Source organism: Aquila chrysaetos, chromosome 22, assembly GCF_900496995.4.
Source record: "Aquila chrysaetos chrysaetos chromosome 22, bAquChr1.4, whole genome shotgun sequence".
In the NCBI taxonomy this organism is placed as follows: Eukaryota; Metazoa; Chordata; class Aves; order Accipitriformes; family Accipitridae; genus Aquila; species Aquila chrysaetos.
Window position 1 is genome coordinate 18,341,593 of NC_044025.1, and position 16,593 is coordinate 18,358,185.

General features: G+C 42.2%; 1 protein-coding gene across 14 annotated transcripts in view; it reads left to right on the plus strand.

Moving 5' to 3' along the window:
- Positions 1-5,294: 5,294 nt before the first annotated feature.
- Positions 5,295-16,593, plus strand: part of LOC115334028 (core histone macro-H2A.1) — a 47,671-nt gene continuing 36,372 nt past the window's right edge. For 3 of the 14 annotated variants that reach the window (XR_005931103.1, XR_005931101.1, XR_005931104.1), the window contains exons 1-2: positions 5,302-5,432; positions 13,820-14,020. Coding sequence is in view for 8 of the 14 variants with exons in the window: in XM_041119276.1 (XP_040975210.1) it covers positions 13,849-14,020 (172 nt within the window). In the remaining 6 variants the exon portion in view is untranslated. Of the gene's footprint in view, positions 5,433-5,807; positions 6,063-6,141; positions 6,161-13,819; positions 14,021-16,593 lie in introns of those variants that run through there. The other 11 variants (XR_003921018.2, XM_029997742.2, XM_029997744.2 and 8 more) reach the window with 8 other exon arrangements.

Consider the following 16,593-nt stretch of genomic DNA (forward strand, 5'->3'; position numbering starts at 1 on the left):
TGAATGATATTCTATATAATGTCTGTTGTCCAGCACAGGAGCTTTTTTAATTAATACTCCTCAGAGAGGTGATCTGATTTTGCTTTTGCAGGCAAAGAAATGGGTCCACCTTAAAAATAACCTCTTATTTGAAATGATGTATCATAGTGCTCTCATGCAGAGCAGCAGTTAGTAAAGTATTCCATAGCAACGGCCACATCGTAATAGAAGATCATCTCCTGGACATCTCCCTCTGCATTTCTGCAATTACCAACTATGTCTCCTACCATCTGCAATTATATAAAATCCCTCTGGCAACTATAGCTATTGCTTACATGGAAAATTAATGTTGGGGAAGCAATGGGATTTAATAACTAAAAATAAGAAATATGAGTTATTACTACATGACTATCCGCCAAGCTTTTCACCAGCTACCAGGAACCATTGAGCAGATCATCATGGGATGTAATTTTGAATCCTCTGACTTAATGATATAAATCATAGCTCTTAGTTTAATACTTTCTTTGCACAATAACACAGAACTTTCCCCAGCCACCTGACATTAAAAATGCAGTCACGCAAGATGCTGTTTTGAATACCAGAAGAGAATGAACTGCTTTGCTTAATGCACAACCTGGAACCAGGTTATGCTCAGAGCAGAAGGCTGACTACACAAGAGGCAGACAAGGGCGCCTGTTCTCTGTGTGCTCCAGGGTGCTTCAGTCTTATTTTTGAGCTCACTTCTTCCATATTGCTGGGAAACAAGCATTTATGTTTCCTGACATCACTGTGTCATATTGCTGTTGGACTACCAATTTTGTAACTCAAAACAGCATTTAGCTTTTATTTGGAAGAAGCAGGTTTTGAAATGCATTATATCGGAGGTTAATATTATCCTAATCTACGGATTAATTACAATTTTACAGACTTTGGCATTTTTTTGAGTCACAGCATCCATTAGCTGTATGAGTGACTTCACATGTGGGTTAAAAAGTGCAGTTATCATAGCGGCTCCATTTTCCAGATTTAAAATGGAAAAAGGTTGCCGCCTTTTTTTAAAAAAGTGACACTTTATTCAAAATATTTTCAAAGCAATTGAGCATTTTTTTGATAGGGGGTGTAAGCACTGATAAAAATTTCCATAAGTTGATATTTTTCTAGAAGAAAGAAATTACTAAAATGGCATACATAGTTGAAAAAGTTGGTTGGCACAAATTTCATTTTGGGAAAATAATAAGTAGTAGCCTGCCTACAAAAGTTTGGAACAAAAGAAGCAAATTATCTGTACTAACTTATCTCTGTCTACCAGCCTGGGAAATGAATCCCAGACATCCACTTCTTGTGCCCTGGAATTATTAATCTCATCATAACATATTAGCACCAGTTGGCACTTCTGCTACAGAACAACACGCCTGGCAATTAATATAGAGTTCACAGTGCCTTGAGAACATCGAGGCAGGAACAAATAATTGTTTTCCATGTTCAGAAGAGGGGGAATATCGTCACAATTGTCATGACTTGAATGACAAAGCAAAGAGTGACTATCTGAAAATGGAATTAATTCTGTTCACCTGTGGTAGATAAAGGCTGAGTGTAAAACAGCAGCTCACTTCAACAAAGTCAGCCGTCAGTATTTGAAGTGTGCTGGAAACCAAACTGCAGTTCTCTGTTTGTCTAGATAATAAAGATAAAAAGGCATCATTAAGATCAATGGCTTCAACCCTGCACAAAACAGGTATCAAAACACACCGTGGTTCCAGCATCAGTTTGTGGTCGATCTCTCTCACAGAAGCTCCTGATCTTGATGGGCTAATTTTGAATAACAGGGAAGCTGCAGATCTTTATGGTGGCTGGAAACCAGAGCGAAGTGAAAGAAAAGTAAGAGACCTGTCCCACACACATTCAAGTACTGTAGTGCCTAATTTCTCAATACAGTAACAACCACGGTAGATTACAGCAATCTGCTGGAAGTGTCAGCCCTCTGGAAATCACAGTTAATACTCTGCTGGGACAGATACTAGGTCTGTGGGTTGCATTAAGTGTGTGATGAGCACTGACTGGATTTGGTATAGGTCACTGTGCCCATCTGACGGAGATCACAAGAATGTCAATAGCATTACGCACATTACAGGTACATATATGTGATTGTAAGCTGACTATAAGGAGTTAACTGAAGCGTGGGTTAGTCATATAGTCTGCAAAAAGAGAGGAGACTAAGCAGCTGAAGGAGGTTCAGATAGCTCCTTCAGAGAAGTAGGTCGTGCCTGAGGAATCTGTACTTTCTTTTGACCATGTGAAGGTGGTAGGAAAACAGCAGGGATCTGCTGGCTGGGCACACTATATCCTGAAGAGATATTTCAGCAAACTGAAGTAACCTAGGACATGCATTCTCAATATCCAATAAACGCACAATGACAAATAAACACCAATGACAAATGAGGCGATGCATTCAGAATTAAGATAGCTACCCCAAAGTGAAAACGCTTATCTAAGTTTAAGAGGATTACCATCAGCCACAACCCTTCCCACACTGCTCTGCCCCCTCCCAAGTAATATTTTCTTCTCCGCCACCTATGCTGCATAAACAAATTAGGTGTTTATATTCTCAGTCACTCAGAACTATCTTCTGCAAATAGTCCCTTGAGGTTGCTAAAATTGATTAGAGTCGGGGTGTCAAAATGAAGAATACAAGAATGTAAGAATATGAACTGTTTATATTAATCATAAAGACAGCAGAGCTCTGGAAAGGTGCTTTTTATCATTCTATATATAAATAAATACATCACTAAACTGGCAAAGGGAATAAAAACTAAGGCAAGGTTTGTTTTAATGAGGTAGTTTATGTAGTATAGTTTCACAGACTTTTGTAAGCAACACACCCTTTTAGACATTTGTGATACACTGTGTGCTCTCAAAATGGGTGCTCTTTGCAGACCTAGTAGATGTGAACTATGATAAATCTGTGCTTTGGTGGGAGGTGAGCCAGTCAATATTAACATTAAAGTGATCAACAGCAGACTCCATGCTAGCATCCTATTCCATGGACAAATTGTTCAGGCCCTCTGCAAACTCAGGCAGCTCTCACTCCAGAAATCCTCACCAATTGTGTTTTGAAGGCTTTCTTCAAAAGCAAAAAATCCAGAGACTCCCCTTAAAAAACAGACAAAATGAACGATGATAGTAGAAGAGCATAGAAAGCGACCTACGCTGGTTTCCCAGATAACCCCTTCTATCTGTCATTGTAGGTCAGCTCCCTTCACCTTGTAGCCTTGTGTCAACGCCATTAGACAATGTTATGGGTTCTTTAAATTCCACATGGGCCTTTGCAGCTCATCATGTCAACAGAGATATTTGGGGGTTGGTTGGGGTTTTTTTTTTGTTAATAAAACTTGTGTGGGTGGCAGCAAAACGGAGTGGGAACAGCCAAGCATTGGAGGACCAGCTCTGTTCAGTACTCTGCACAGCACATGGGAAGGGTTACTGTGTGGGTAGCACTCCCAGCAAGGAAAAAGGGAGCGGAGCTCCGCTGTGCTGTGAACACGGAGGAGGAAGAGGTGGGAGGGAGATGGTGTGTGTGGATGGGAACACAGGGAAAGTAGAGTGTGTCCTCAGCTGTGTAAGAGGAGCCATGGCAGATGGCCTAATAAGTACTGTATCCATATCCTTGGGTTAAGGGCAATCAGGGACTATAGGGTACTTTACTTAGCAGGGAGTCTTTGTTAGGCAAAACTGCGTGTCTGAATAGCATTCAGGTCACAATTAGCACTTGGGGAGCACAGTCAGGCCAAGGTTGCATTTGACCGTATGCTGCACAAAAACGTAATGAGAGATGTCTTGGGAGACGCAAAGTTTAGCTGCATTAAAAAACAGACCAAGCCTGGCCATTTATATGCATGAGACCACCACAATTATAATGCCCGAGCTCGTCTACTGGAATTGAACACGACATTCCTTTTGTAGGCCGCATGCACTGCATGCAGCCCTGTGCATACTACGTCTTCTGGCCCCTTATTTCAGAAACACTTTTTGAAGGGATGTTTCTCAGACCAGCCCCACACGTTTTACACAGGCTGTTCCCAGTTCCCGGTTTTTCATTGTCCCTTTAAACCATTTTCTTCCTTTCTGCTTTCTGTTTCATATGACAAAGGTACTGTGAAAGGTACTGAGCAAAATAAGGAGAGCTGGAGCTGAGGGTGGTTGATGAGAAGAGCGGGATGGAGAGAAACTCCTTGCCTCTACTAGCTGTTGGTAGTTGCAATATTATGCCACTGTGCCACTGCCACCTGTCATAGCTCTAGCCATGAAAAACCATCAAGGGATGCTGGGGAAGAGGCTATGGGCTGGCATCCCGCTTTGGGCACTGAAGAAAGGGGATGCTCCACTCGGATAGGAGCCGCCAAAGTGGGAGCTGTAGCAAGCCCAGAGTCTTCCATGACATTCAAAACTCCAGCTGCCTCTAGTCCCACCATTGTAAGCCCAGAGGCAATCTGTTACGGCTTGTCTGTCCTGCAGCCAAGACCCCGCTGTAGCAGCTACCCTCTTCCACCGGCAGCCGGTGGGCAAGGCAACTGGAAGAAAGCTGGAAAGGGGATGGCGGTGAGGGGGTGCACCCTCCATTTGTCAGCTGGGTGTGCGGGTGTGGGGGCAGAAGCAACCCACCTCTCCCAACCCAGCAAGGCACGGTCAAGGACATCCGCGTCTCCCATGCGGAAACTCCTCCGATAGCTCCATCTGGGGCTCCTACGAAATGGCAGCAAGCCATTTTTGTACAGCACGAGGAAAGCAGAAAGAGCGCGTTAATGCCTCGCGCCAGCGCTAACCATCCAGTCCCTCGCTCCCTTCCCGAACCAAAAACTTCCTTTCAGGAGGAATGTGGCATTAACCTCCCCCCCCCCAACCCCCGTCCCCGCCCCGGCCTTGTCCTCGCCGCTGAAGATTTAGGAGCCAACACGTTTGTACACAATGGCCCGGCTAGGAGCAGCTGTGGAGGACGCGGTGCCAAGGCCCAGCCCCACACAGCCAAGCCGGTCGCCCGCATGGCAGCCAGCTGCCACGGGGGCCGGAGGGCCTCGCTCCCCGCCTTAAGGGGGGGGGGGGGGGCAGCCGAGGGCCTGTACCGGCGAAGCGGGAGACCTCGTACCGCTGCCAGAGGCGAACGGCTCCCCGCGGCCCCGGGGCTCCGTGAGGGGACGGCGAACCGCCCGCCCCGCCAACGGCCGCCGTGAGGGGAGAGGGGCGGGGCCGCGCGGGGAGGGAAGGGAGGGATGTGACGCGGGGGGCGCGCGAGGCATTGTGGGAGTTCGCCGCCAGCCCGTCGAGCCGTTCCCGTTGGCCCCGCGGGCGGAGCGGAGCGGAGGCAGCGGCGGCGGAGGAGGAGGAGGAGGAGGAGGAGGGCAGCGGGAGCGGGGCCGCCGCCGGCCGACGGGAGACATCTTGCCGCCGGAGGCCGCGCTGTAAGTCACTGGTGTGGTTCGCCCGCCGGCCCGGCGCGAAAGGGTTCGCCCGCCTTACGTACGGCCGCCCGCCGTGTGGGGAAGGAGGAGGGGGGGGGGGTACGCGGACGGACGACGACGACACTGAGGGGGCTTTTCCGCGGCGGGGTGGCGGCCGGGCCGGGGTGCCAGGGTCCCCGAGCCGAGCGGGGGTGGTCTGTGAGGAAGGTGGGGTCCTGGCCCCCTTTCCCCGCCCTTCCCTGAGGAAAAGCGGGGGCCCGGGCCGCGCCGGGCGGTGTGTCGGTTCTTGCCTCTTCTCGTCGTGCCTCGGGTGAAGCCGGGAAGATCCACCCCGCTCCCAGCGAAATGGTGGCAGCGGGGTTTTTATTTCTGTAGAAGCTGCAGCTGGGTTACGGTACGGAGGCTGGAAGGAGTCCAGCGGACACCCCGCAGACGTTCGCTCGCCCACCCTGCGGGGAGGTTTCAAGGAACGGCTCGGGGGGGTCGAGCCGCCGTTCCTCACGTCTCGCTGCCTTTATACGCACGCACGGACTCCTTCTTCGTTTTTCTCACCTCGGGTCATCGGGCAGGAGAAGATAATCTGGAGAGACCGCAAAAAGCGCAAGTGAAAGGCAGCTGAACGTGTTTTCAGTGTGTTTCGCTTTGGGAGGAAGAAACCGTGGCATAAAAGTTACCCGCCGCATGTGAATGACTTAATAAAAAAAAGGCCGAATGACATTTTTAAAACCGTAAGCAAGGGCTTCCGAGAGTGGTAAAAATTAATGTTCGGTTAGAAGCAGGGCCCCATATTCTTTTAGAACTGTCACTTCTCGTATAGCCTGCAATATGTCTGCCTGCAGGATTTGAGCAACCTATACGGACTGTCTCTGGGTGTGGGTGTTTCTCATAGGGGACTGCAAGTACTGCAAGACGCAGGTGAATGCAGGTTCCTAAGACTTGGCACAAGGTATATCACAGAAGCGCCTGGATTTAGACCAAAGATTGACATAATCATGCATGTAGAAGACAGTAAGGGGAACAAACTGTTTCTGTAACTCATATCTTCCTATTATCCCTTTGTTTTCTCTGTAAGCTTTAGAAGTAAGTTGCAGAAGGCCCATGAATTTGCATCTGAAGCTGGCAGTTGGAACCAGCTCATATGCACATAGGGTGGTGTAAAACTGAGGTTGCTTCATTTACAGTGATGGAAGGAGACTGGTTGTTGAAATATATCTGGATGAGGCTTGTTATTTATCTCTTGACCATACAGAGGAACGACCATTTTTTTTTTTTTTCCCCAGGACTGTGTGTGGCTGTCACTTAGCAACAGGTCTGTAGGGAACTTTGCAGATCCACTGCCTCCCCCATTCCTAAGAGTAGAAAAAATAAATGAGCTAAGGAGCAAGTGAGCAATTAATAAAAACGGAACCTGGGTTCTTAGGCACAACCCAGAGTTAAAAGATTTAGGCGGGAACAAGACAATTACAGTTGCTTTGAAAAATACATTTTAATGTAATTGGGCATGAGACATTTTGTATCAAGTGGTCCTAGAAAACTTCCCAATGTGTTGTGTGGTTTGGTTTTTTGAAGTGTTCTGAAAGAAAGGAATTATATTGTTGTTTACTTAGTAATGGTTGCCGGTTGGTTTGCTGTGTTATGTATCATAATCTTTCACACTGAAATCTTCTAGGCTTTCTGGGTTCTTAAAGAGTAACTTTATTTGTTGTGTGTAAGGCATACCCTTCTAATAGCCAGTAAAGCCAAATGTTGACAGTGTGGATTAAGCCATAACTGATCTAAAAACTAGTAGTAAGCCTAGAATTTGGCCTAATGACAGTAATATAGGAAGAGTGCTTGAGCACTGCTTATTTTATAGATCAGCATTAGCAAAAAGAAAAATCCACCATTGCAAACTTAGTCTTAAAATAAATCAGCATGTTTAAAATTGTCCTTAGGAGTTGCCTGGTTCTGCAGGTAAAATTTCAATACACAGCAATGAGCTTTGATAAAAGATATTCTCATGATAAGATAGGTGATATAGTCACATTCCTGAAGAACGGTCAAAATCTTGCTTTCCCAAAGAAATTCAGAAGTCTTTTTGTACAACTCTGTCAGCCAGGATCAAGGCCTGTTGTCTGTTCTGCATAAATGGTAGTCCTGCCCCAACAAGGTTATGAAGTAGGGGTAAAGGAGCAGGAATCTGGAACTGGTGCCAGAAGAGGAAAAAAGGAGCCTCTGGAGAGCGCCTCCCTTGGGAGGGGGAATATCGACCCAGTGGGCAGTGCAGTGAGCATTAGGTTTTGTCAGCGCAGTGCTTCCTAGAGGTAAATTGGAAAAGAAACGTGCAGTGTTTGTGAGAAGAGTGCAGTGCTTGCTCACTTGTCAGGGAAAGAGGCTATAGACATGTAAAGAAGCTATAGTTCCTTACCCAGACCCCCTCCTTAAAGAGTATGGGCAGGATTCAGCTCGTGGTCCTTGCTCCAAAAGAAGTGGTGCTAGAATCACACCATTCATGGCCTTCTCAGTGGGTCAAGTTTTTGCACTCCCTTCCCTCAGCAGCGTGGCGTCTATCTTAAATTTCATTCTACATCTGGATTTTGCCTTGGAAGCATCCATGTGAATTCTTTATTGCGTTTTTGCTTTCTTCCAAAAATGTCAAGGGGCAAAGAAGTTTTCAAAATGTTCTTTAAAACAGTTTTTCTGAACATTGAATTCATAAATGGTGCAGTGATTTAACATCCTGTATCAAATTTTATGCTTCCTCCCTAGTATACAACAAGCTATAATGCACAAATGGGCTTGATTTCATGCTAGTACTCCCAGCAGTGGTCAGTGAAGACAATTGTATTTACGTTTTCCTGACTATTGGTGGCAGGATGCCCAGCTAAAACTGTTGTCATTCTCCCAGTACTGTTCATAGTGGGGGTTTGCGCATTAAGGGGATATTTGTTTCGGGGTTTCAGACCCATTGTGGGAGGGAGGGACTTTTGCCAGTTGAATACAATTGTGCAAGAATATTTTGTTTTGCACACGGATTTTGTGAAAATGTTATTCCTCTTTTTCCCATCCTTTACGTTATCACTATGGGAATTTTAGTCTTACTAATCTTCAACAGAAAGTACACCTATTGGGCATTCCTAGATGAGGAATGTTCTCTTGGTTTTCCAAGTGAAATTAAATGTATGTATGGTGTTACCTTTTCAGATGAGAAATTAATGTAGTGGTGGAAATGCTCTATCACAACCGGTTTCACTCCTCTGTCTGTTTCAGACCACAAAGAGTTATTGCTTTGATAAAGCACTTAAGCTAAAATTTGAAATCACATCAGATCAAACAATAACTGAGTGATTAGCTCTTCTTTTATTACTGTCGTACCTAGAAGCCACAGTCACAGACTGAGACACTGTTGTGCTAGGCGAGCATTATTAGAGACCATTTTATACCGACTATGAGCAGTGCATTTTATAAATATGCCAGACTAGCTTCTGATTAGCCAAGAACAGAGCAAGTTAGTTGTCAAAGCAAATTCAAATGCACCTTTTCAAAAAGAGTACAGCGAGCAGCTATTATTATAGTACATAAATAGATTTAAGAGAGAATGGCAGCACTTACATTGTTAATCTTTTGAAACAATGGAAAGAAAATAGCATTGCAGTTAATCTCTTGTGATACAAAAATGAACTTTCTGGCTTAGTCTTTGTACTGGAAAGAAGAAAAAAAAATTACTAAATCTTAGTATTTTTCCCATTGTAGCAATAGTCTCCTGGATTCCACAACATTTACTGATGTGATCACGTAGATCTAAATTTAATCATCTGTTTGCTGAGTGCAGTTAATACACCAATGTAAGCCCATGATCAGAACAGTCCCTGCCTGACAGCAGTAGCATTCTTAGTAATTTGTCAAGTCATTAAGAACCAGTACCTGAAAACTATTAATAGCAGGTGTTTTTTATTACTACTGTTTGATGAAAGCATCAAATTGACTGAGCTAATGAAGTACTGGTACTTGGAAATTAGGTATCACTTTACCAGGATGTGCAGGCTGTACTTTCAGAATTATGTGATGTTAAAGCTTTCAGAAAAACAGATGCCTATGTGCATTTTAGGAAGATGGTATTTGAAAGTGTGGTTTAGTGGAGTGTTGATCTTCACACAGAAAAATATGGCCAACAAGAGTTACTACAGCCAATTTCAAACAGAAAAATTTTAATAATGCTGATTTCATCGCTACACCTTGATATTGTTTTGTTTCTTAGAAAATTTATATCTGACTCACAAAGATGTGACAGTAGAGGAGCCTTGTAGCTTGAATCTTTGCTTTGTGAGCCAAATTAATAGACTGTCAGATTCTCATTTCTGTGAATTTTGAGATCTTAGAAAGCAGTATGAATCTCGCTGCAGTCTTTAAGAGGTTTTCAAAAGGCTATGAATCTGGTGCTAAATTCTGCAACTAGGGCAATCTGTGTCCAAGCACAGCAGAGCCACTGAAGAATATAGCATTAAATTTGATTTGAAGTCAAAGGTGGTCTTGGATAAGTTGACTCCTTGGTGATATCCCCCAATTATCACAGTGATAATTTTGTGAACTGTCACATTGAAACAAAATCACTTTATTGTGAACTCTTTGAAGATGCTATGTATATGGCAAAGTTGCTCAGTAAATGCATTGGAAAGGCAAGAGAGAGGGAAGAAGAGAAAGGACCAGTCTACTGACTGTCATTGACTGTGATTTTTTAAAAATTTTTTTTTTTTTTTTTTAAACTGTAAATGATCCTGTTCAAATCTTGTCTGAACTATGGCACGTGTGATAAGGTTCCCTTTGGTTGCCTCCCTCATCTGCTGGCTAGCAGTGACTCAGCAAACAGCTCTGGTTCATTAATGTTGGCAGCATTCCAGAGTTTCTGGTGTTACAAAGATAAACCATTTGAGAACATGTAAGGCACAGAGTTTTCTTTGGTTTTTGATCTGTTGCCATGCTCTTTACATTTAACTTCAATACATTTTTTGGTGGCTGTTGCAAGTGAAATCTCTTTCCCTTTTCTTTTGCTGTGGAGAACTGGAACTAGAGAAGAAACTTTGAGAGCTCATTGGGCCATCCCTCAGGTCAAAGGCAGGACAAACAGGTTCTGCAAAGTAATGATCCTGAATCCATACGTAAGCCCGGAAAAGGTCTTCCATGCCAGGCTCTCTTTTTCCCCTTCTAAATTGCATGGTTGGCAAAATTAAAAGTGGTACTTGAAACTTAATTGGAATTTCCCTCCCTCCACCCCCAACATCTAAAGATACAGTGATTCACCACATGTTGTAGGAATGGGATCCTTGAGACAGGAAGATCTGAAACTCATCTTTATTGCATTTCACCTTTGATACTAAAAGTTCCAGAAGTTCTTGCTTTTTTCAGTATGCAAGTCTCCCACCTTTCTGGTTCAGGCAAATTTTTTCCTCACAAATAAACTTACAGCTAGAAGGCTCTTTAATGTACAGTATGAGAGAATCCAGTTAATTGCCAAGAGAGTTCCAGGGTTATCCTGAATATTAACAAGAGAAATGTCACCAGGAGTATAAAATAAAGGGGGGAATTAACTTCTAGAGTTTGCAGAAGTTTGCAGAAATAAGCTTATTATGAAAGAAAAAAAATACACCATTTTATATACGGGTAGGCATTAGCTGCAGATGACAGGAGGCTTGGAGGTATTAAGTAGAAAATAGTACGTTAAAGGGAAGAACATCTTCTGAAGACCAGATGAAAGAGGTTGGAAGCTAACAGCAAAGTGTTTTGCTCAAGGGTGGTATAGGGGAGGTTGGTTTAGCATGACCGATGACAATTGACAGTATGTTAACAACAAACTTAGCATCACTTTGAATAGATGGTATGTATCCAGAGGCAGTGATACACAGTACCTATTTGTTTTGACATATGAAGAAACCACTTCCATTATTTGTCTGTGAATAGTCATTTTCTTGGAACTAAAAATGAAAGGGCAGTGCTCTTTCATCTCTTTCTGTTACCAGCTACAGCATGGCCGTCCATGTGTGTCTTTCATTTGGATTTTTAGATTGGGTGAGCTGTATTTACTCCAGCTCCTTCAAAGCCTCTTTGGCAGTAATTCTGTGTTGCTGCATTACTCATACTTTGATCCAAATGCAGCTGATGGCTAGATGACACTCTCCCAAAGAAAAAAAAACCAACATCAGGAAGTAAGGGTTTCCATATTATCTTCCAGCTATTCTGACTCTCCCATAAACTCATAAGCCAAATGGTTAATAGAATTTTACTGCTCAAGGTTTGCAGGTTTTCCCTGGAAAAACTATGTTTTTCATCATTCACCTATCAGTTACAAACTAAAGTAATTATGGGGGAAGCTAGAAGCACAGGTAATTCTCATGCAGCTTTCCCTGGTGTTTGATTCAATGAACTTCTCAACATTTGTGAGATTAAACATCTGTAGTATTGATGAAAATAGATTTTGAACTATGAAAATAATTTCTGGCAGAAAGTCCATAACCAACTCAAAGCCACACCCAGCCTTTCTGCTAACAAAGACAGAGCTAACTAGATGAGAAAATGCAATTAAATGGAAGGGTTTTGAAACCAGTTGTGAGCTCCAGTTAGGCAGTTTCTCAAGGCAAGAAAATTGGCTTTTGTCCTCTTCTTCACAGAATAATAGTTGTTACAGAGCTGAGTTCACAGCAGAGGAAAGGGGAAGGAGCCCTTTCGATGGCTTCCCTCCTCCAAAGTTTCCTGTCTGTGTTTTGACATCAGTTTCATAAATGTAGTGTGACTTTCATCTGAGCTAATAAGATGGGATTATTTCCTTTACCTTTAACAAGCAGTGAGCCCGTTGCATTTATTTTACTTAATGTGCTGTGCAGGTATAGGCTCTGATGAATGGAGTGTGGAAGTGGAAGGGAAAAGAAATGTTTGATACTCACATTTCTTTAGTTATCCTGAGTGGTCTTCATTTGGTAGTTATGTAGTCTGAATCTCAGTGACTCATGGAGATTTAAAAGACTGCAGGACATGTCAGCACAGAGCAGAAGTTGCAAAACTTAGAAGTGGGGTTGGTGAACCTGTTTTGCCTAAGTCTGAGCTCAGTCAATCGTTGTGGATTCAGACCTATGGCAAATACAGTTAAGTTTATAAGGACAAGGACAGAATTCAGAATAAATGAGAGAAAAACAAAAAGACAAGTGGAGAACTGGTGTGATGGGAAAGCAGGCTTAAAGGGGTTTCATTGTGGAGTATATAAACACACCAGCGAATTTGCATTTGTATTAGGTAGGATTTGTGCAGCAAGGAAAGAAGTAGGATGTACAGAGGTATGTGTATCACTGATGGATACTGCTGGTTTCCCTAGAGTTCAGACACACAGGAGGGAGGGAGGGGGAGATGGGGACTGTCTCCTTTCCTCTGAGTTAATTTCAAAACCCAGTGCATCGTCTAAACCTTCAAAGGTACCTTGAAAGCCTGCAAACTGTCCACCTCTTCAGATTTGTCAGCTTCTATTTACAGCCTGAGCAGAAATCAAAGAGAAAAAAAAATGTTTGACAGCTGTATCAGCAGTAGGTTTCTTCACCGACATAAACTGAGATACAGTTGTCAGATATCTGCTGGGTGTTTAGACCACTGTTAATGTTAAGGAAAGGTGGCAGATTGAAGTTCATCAGATTCCTAGAGGGCATGTTGAAGCAGTACAGTCTTCGATATGGAGATAGCTGGTTTCCATTTGGTTCAAATCTCAAGGGGTTCATTTCAGATCTTTCTAAAAATAGAACATTTAGTGTACAGGAGATGTATTTTGCCATGCATAGGCCTTTGTTCTGTAAATTCACACATGCTTGAAAATCTAGTTCTTTAAGAAAGGTGAATACACTTTACGAAATCTTTAGTGGATGCAGTTTTTTCCTAGTTAGGAACATAGTTATTCATGAGTGTAACAGTCCCACCACAGTTGTTCAAATGCACAATCAAGAGTTTTTCCCAAAGAGCAGAGGGTTGTGTCAGTCTCCTTGCAGAAAGCATCCTCAGCTTTAATGCAGAAGCTCTGTTTTACGTTAGGTAGTTAACACACTTTGCTCCATTAATGGTACCCGGTTTAATCTGTTAAGAATTTCAGAAAAGTAATTCCAAAGCAGATTTAAATGAAATAATTTCTCTGGCTTATATATTTACTGTATAAAATTATGCCAAGATGACAATGGCAAGTAAACATTCTGTGTACATTTTTTTTAGGTTCTTTTTGTATATACTCTGAAAAGGCAACTTGTGTGTATGTTTTAGGCACCCTAATGCATTGCCTACCCCAAAATACTGATCTGTCTTCAAAATTCAGTATATGGTATTACAGCATCAGTCCATATTGATAACTTTTTTGTTTGTTTGTTTTTCCCCTTCCTTATGTATAGAGTGCTGTTCCAGACCCAATACAGACAAAATGTCCAGCAGGGGTGGAAAGAAGAAGTCAACCAAGACTTCCCGCTCCGCAAAGGCTGGGGTCATATTCCCTGTTGGAAGAATGCTACGTTACATTAAGAAAGGCCACCCGAAGTACAGAATTGGTGTTGGTGCTCCAGTGTACATGGCTGCTGTACTGGAATATCTGACTGGTAGGTTTTGCTGAACAATGTGAAATAGCAGCAGTGAAAGTAATAATACAAACTGAATTTGCACAGAAAAAAACCCCAGAAGATCCTCTGATTTATAGATGACTGAAAAAGTTATAGCTGAAGTAAGTGCTGTGCTGATCACACATCTAAGCCAAAATCAGGGTACCCCCACCCCTGCATCAGAGCTTTGATGGCTTTTGTGCATTCCAGCACTGGATTTGCTTTGACCTGTTGTAAACACTCTTCTTCCACATAGGCAGTCAGAAGAATTCCTACTAACATCAATGCGTATGGACTGGACCTACAGTGTTGCAGTCCTTCCTGCTCCAGTTTTGTGCCTGATGGTTTTGTTTGGGTTGTAATTGTCTGTTAAGCACATACATTCCTGTTAAATAGAGAGCTTCTCGGTGTTTACACAGGGCTGAGATTGCTTACAGCATTGTTTAAACGTTTTTGTTCAATTTACAGATTATTTTAGAGACTACATATGCTATAAGCAATTTGTTTGGTTGAGTCTGTATATAAATGCACACTCTGTTCATCTGCCCCAGATCAACGTAGCTTATTTGCTTATAATTGCAGTCCTTTCTCTGTTCCTCTCATCACATCAGAATGAGAACACCTTAAATAATTATCTCATCCTCACAGCACCTTCTTGGAGGATGAAAGTATTATTTTTGCTCCATTTAGCAAGAAGCTTCAAAGGAAGAAAATGCTTTCCCCAAAGACATACACAACTAGACATGCAAGTAAAGATGTTTATATAGCAGTTCTCCTCTCAAATGAGACTTAAAACATTGCAAATTTACCCCACAAACAACATTACAAAAGTAGTCTTCTAAACAGAATATTAACCCCACTGTAACAGCATCAACATATGGGCTTTTTGCAATATTGGTTTGCTTAAAAAAAAAAAAAAAAAAAAATTAAAAATGGGTAAGAATAAACCACCAGTTCAGTCACATTCGCGTGGCTGGATTGACTTACAAACATATACCTGCAGGCTAGGGATCTAGCAAAAAGCACAAGTGCTAGATGGATCAGTGTTCGGAGACAGATTCTATTAGCACAACTAAGGAAAAGCTTGAATCGGATCTCATTTCTCACAGCAGTGTTTCTTTTTACAGTGTATCTACTTATGTCAGTGTTCTGGTTGCAGCAGATTCAAGTGTTTCAAGGGACAGTGGTCTTTAAGCTATAATGGGTGTGCTGAGCCTCTGAGGAAGTTCATTCTTTCTTTGACTTAAACCACATGTTTTGCTACTTTGTGCTTAACTTTGCTGGGAGTAAAACTGAAGTGACCTGACCCTTAAGACAATTTTAGGTACACCTTATAATGGGTATTGACATTGAAGAACACAAATAGGCTGATATTTTTTCCATAAAGTTTCTTCTTCCCCTAAAGATGAAGATTGGTAACATTGGAAAATAATTAATAGAGTGCTTGTTTTCTGTAAGGTGTTCATATTACATTATCGAATTTTTTCTCAGCCATCAAATATCCTTTTTTTTTTTTTTTCCTTCACTTGTTCATGTTCATAGTTTTCTTTATTTGGGCCTTTTCTTTAAAAGAATGCTTTTAAACTTCATAGATGGCCTTAAAAAATTAACATTTCCTTCAGCTAAGTTCCTGCTTACAGCAATAACAACTCAAATAAAATGCTTCTTAGGGTGAAGGGTGCTTTGAATGCTGCCCTTTTAAAGAAACAGAACAATACAGGTGAGCTTAAGGCACTGCTAATGATCAGCACATGTTATTGGTTAACTGTTTGATTTAAAGTGTTTACTGAGGCAGTGATGGTTTAGGCAGCTAAGAATAGGCTGGGGAAATAAAGGTGTTTCTTTAACTGCTGTGCATCCTCGGAAACTGTCTGAGGAGATTAACAACAACAAAAAGTAAAAAAAAAGTTGCACACATCACTTCTTTAGGAAAAAGAAAAAAGGGAGGTGGCAAGAGCTAAGGGGAAAAGTACCTTCTTTTTTCTCCCTGTAAATATTTTTAAGCTTTTTTTTTTCCTCTCCTCTGAAGGCTAGGTAGATAGTCCTAGTATCCTGTATCTCAGGGGTTTCTTTCATTCTTATACATAGATGCATCTCAAAAGCACAGATACTCTTTTCTTTCCTTACTGAGTTAGTAATAGTTTTATGTTTTATGACTGTTTCAGTCTGGTGGGGTTTGGGGTTTTTTTTCCCCTTCTCTTTCTGTAAGTTTTTCACACTCTGATGTAGTGCAATTTTTTAGCCTTTAATGCTCAGTATGTTTTCTGAACTTCAGGTCATTCTTCTTTTTCAGTATAATTCAGAAACACTCCCTTGAAATGGGATGCTTGGAGATTTTTGGTTTGTGTTCTTTTTACCTCTTGGCAGTTACTACTTCACAAAACCAGAGAAATCCTGACTTCTCTCCAGGAGAGTTTTTAAAGATGCTCATGTCAGCACATGATCTGAGACTAAATCAAAGCATTTCAACCATTTCAAAATAAAGGCAGGAACGTGACATAATAGGAAGGAGACCATGTGAAGTGGCATGCTAATAAATTGGCTAAATCAAAAAAGCGATCCTGTGCATCCAG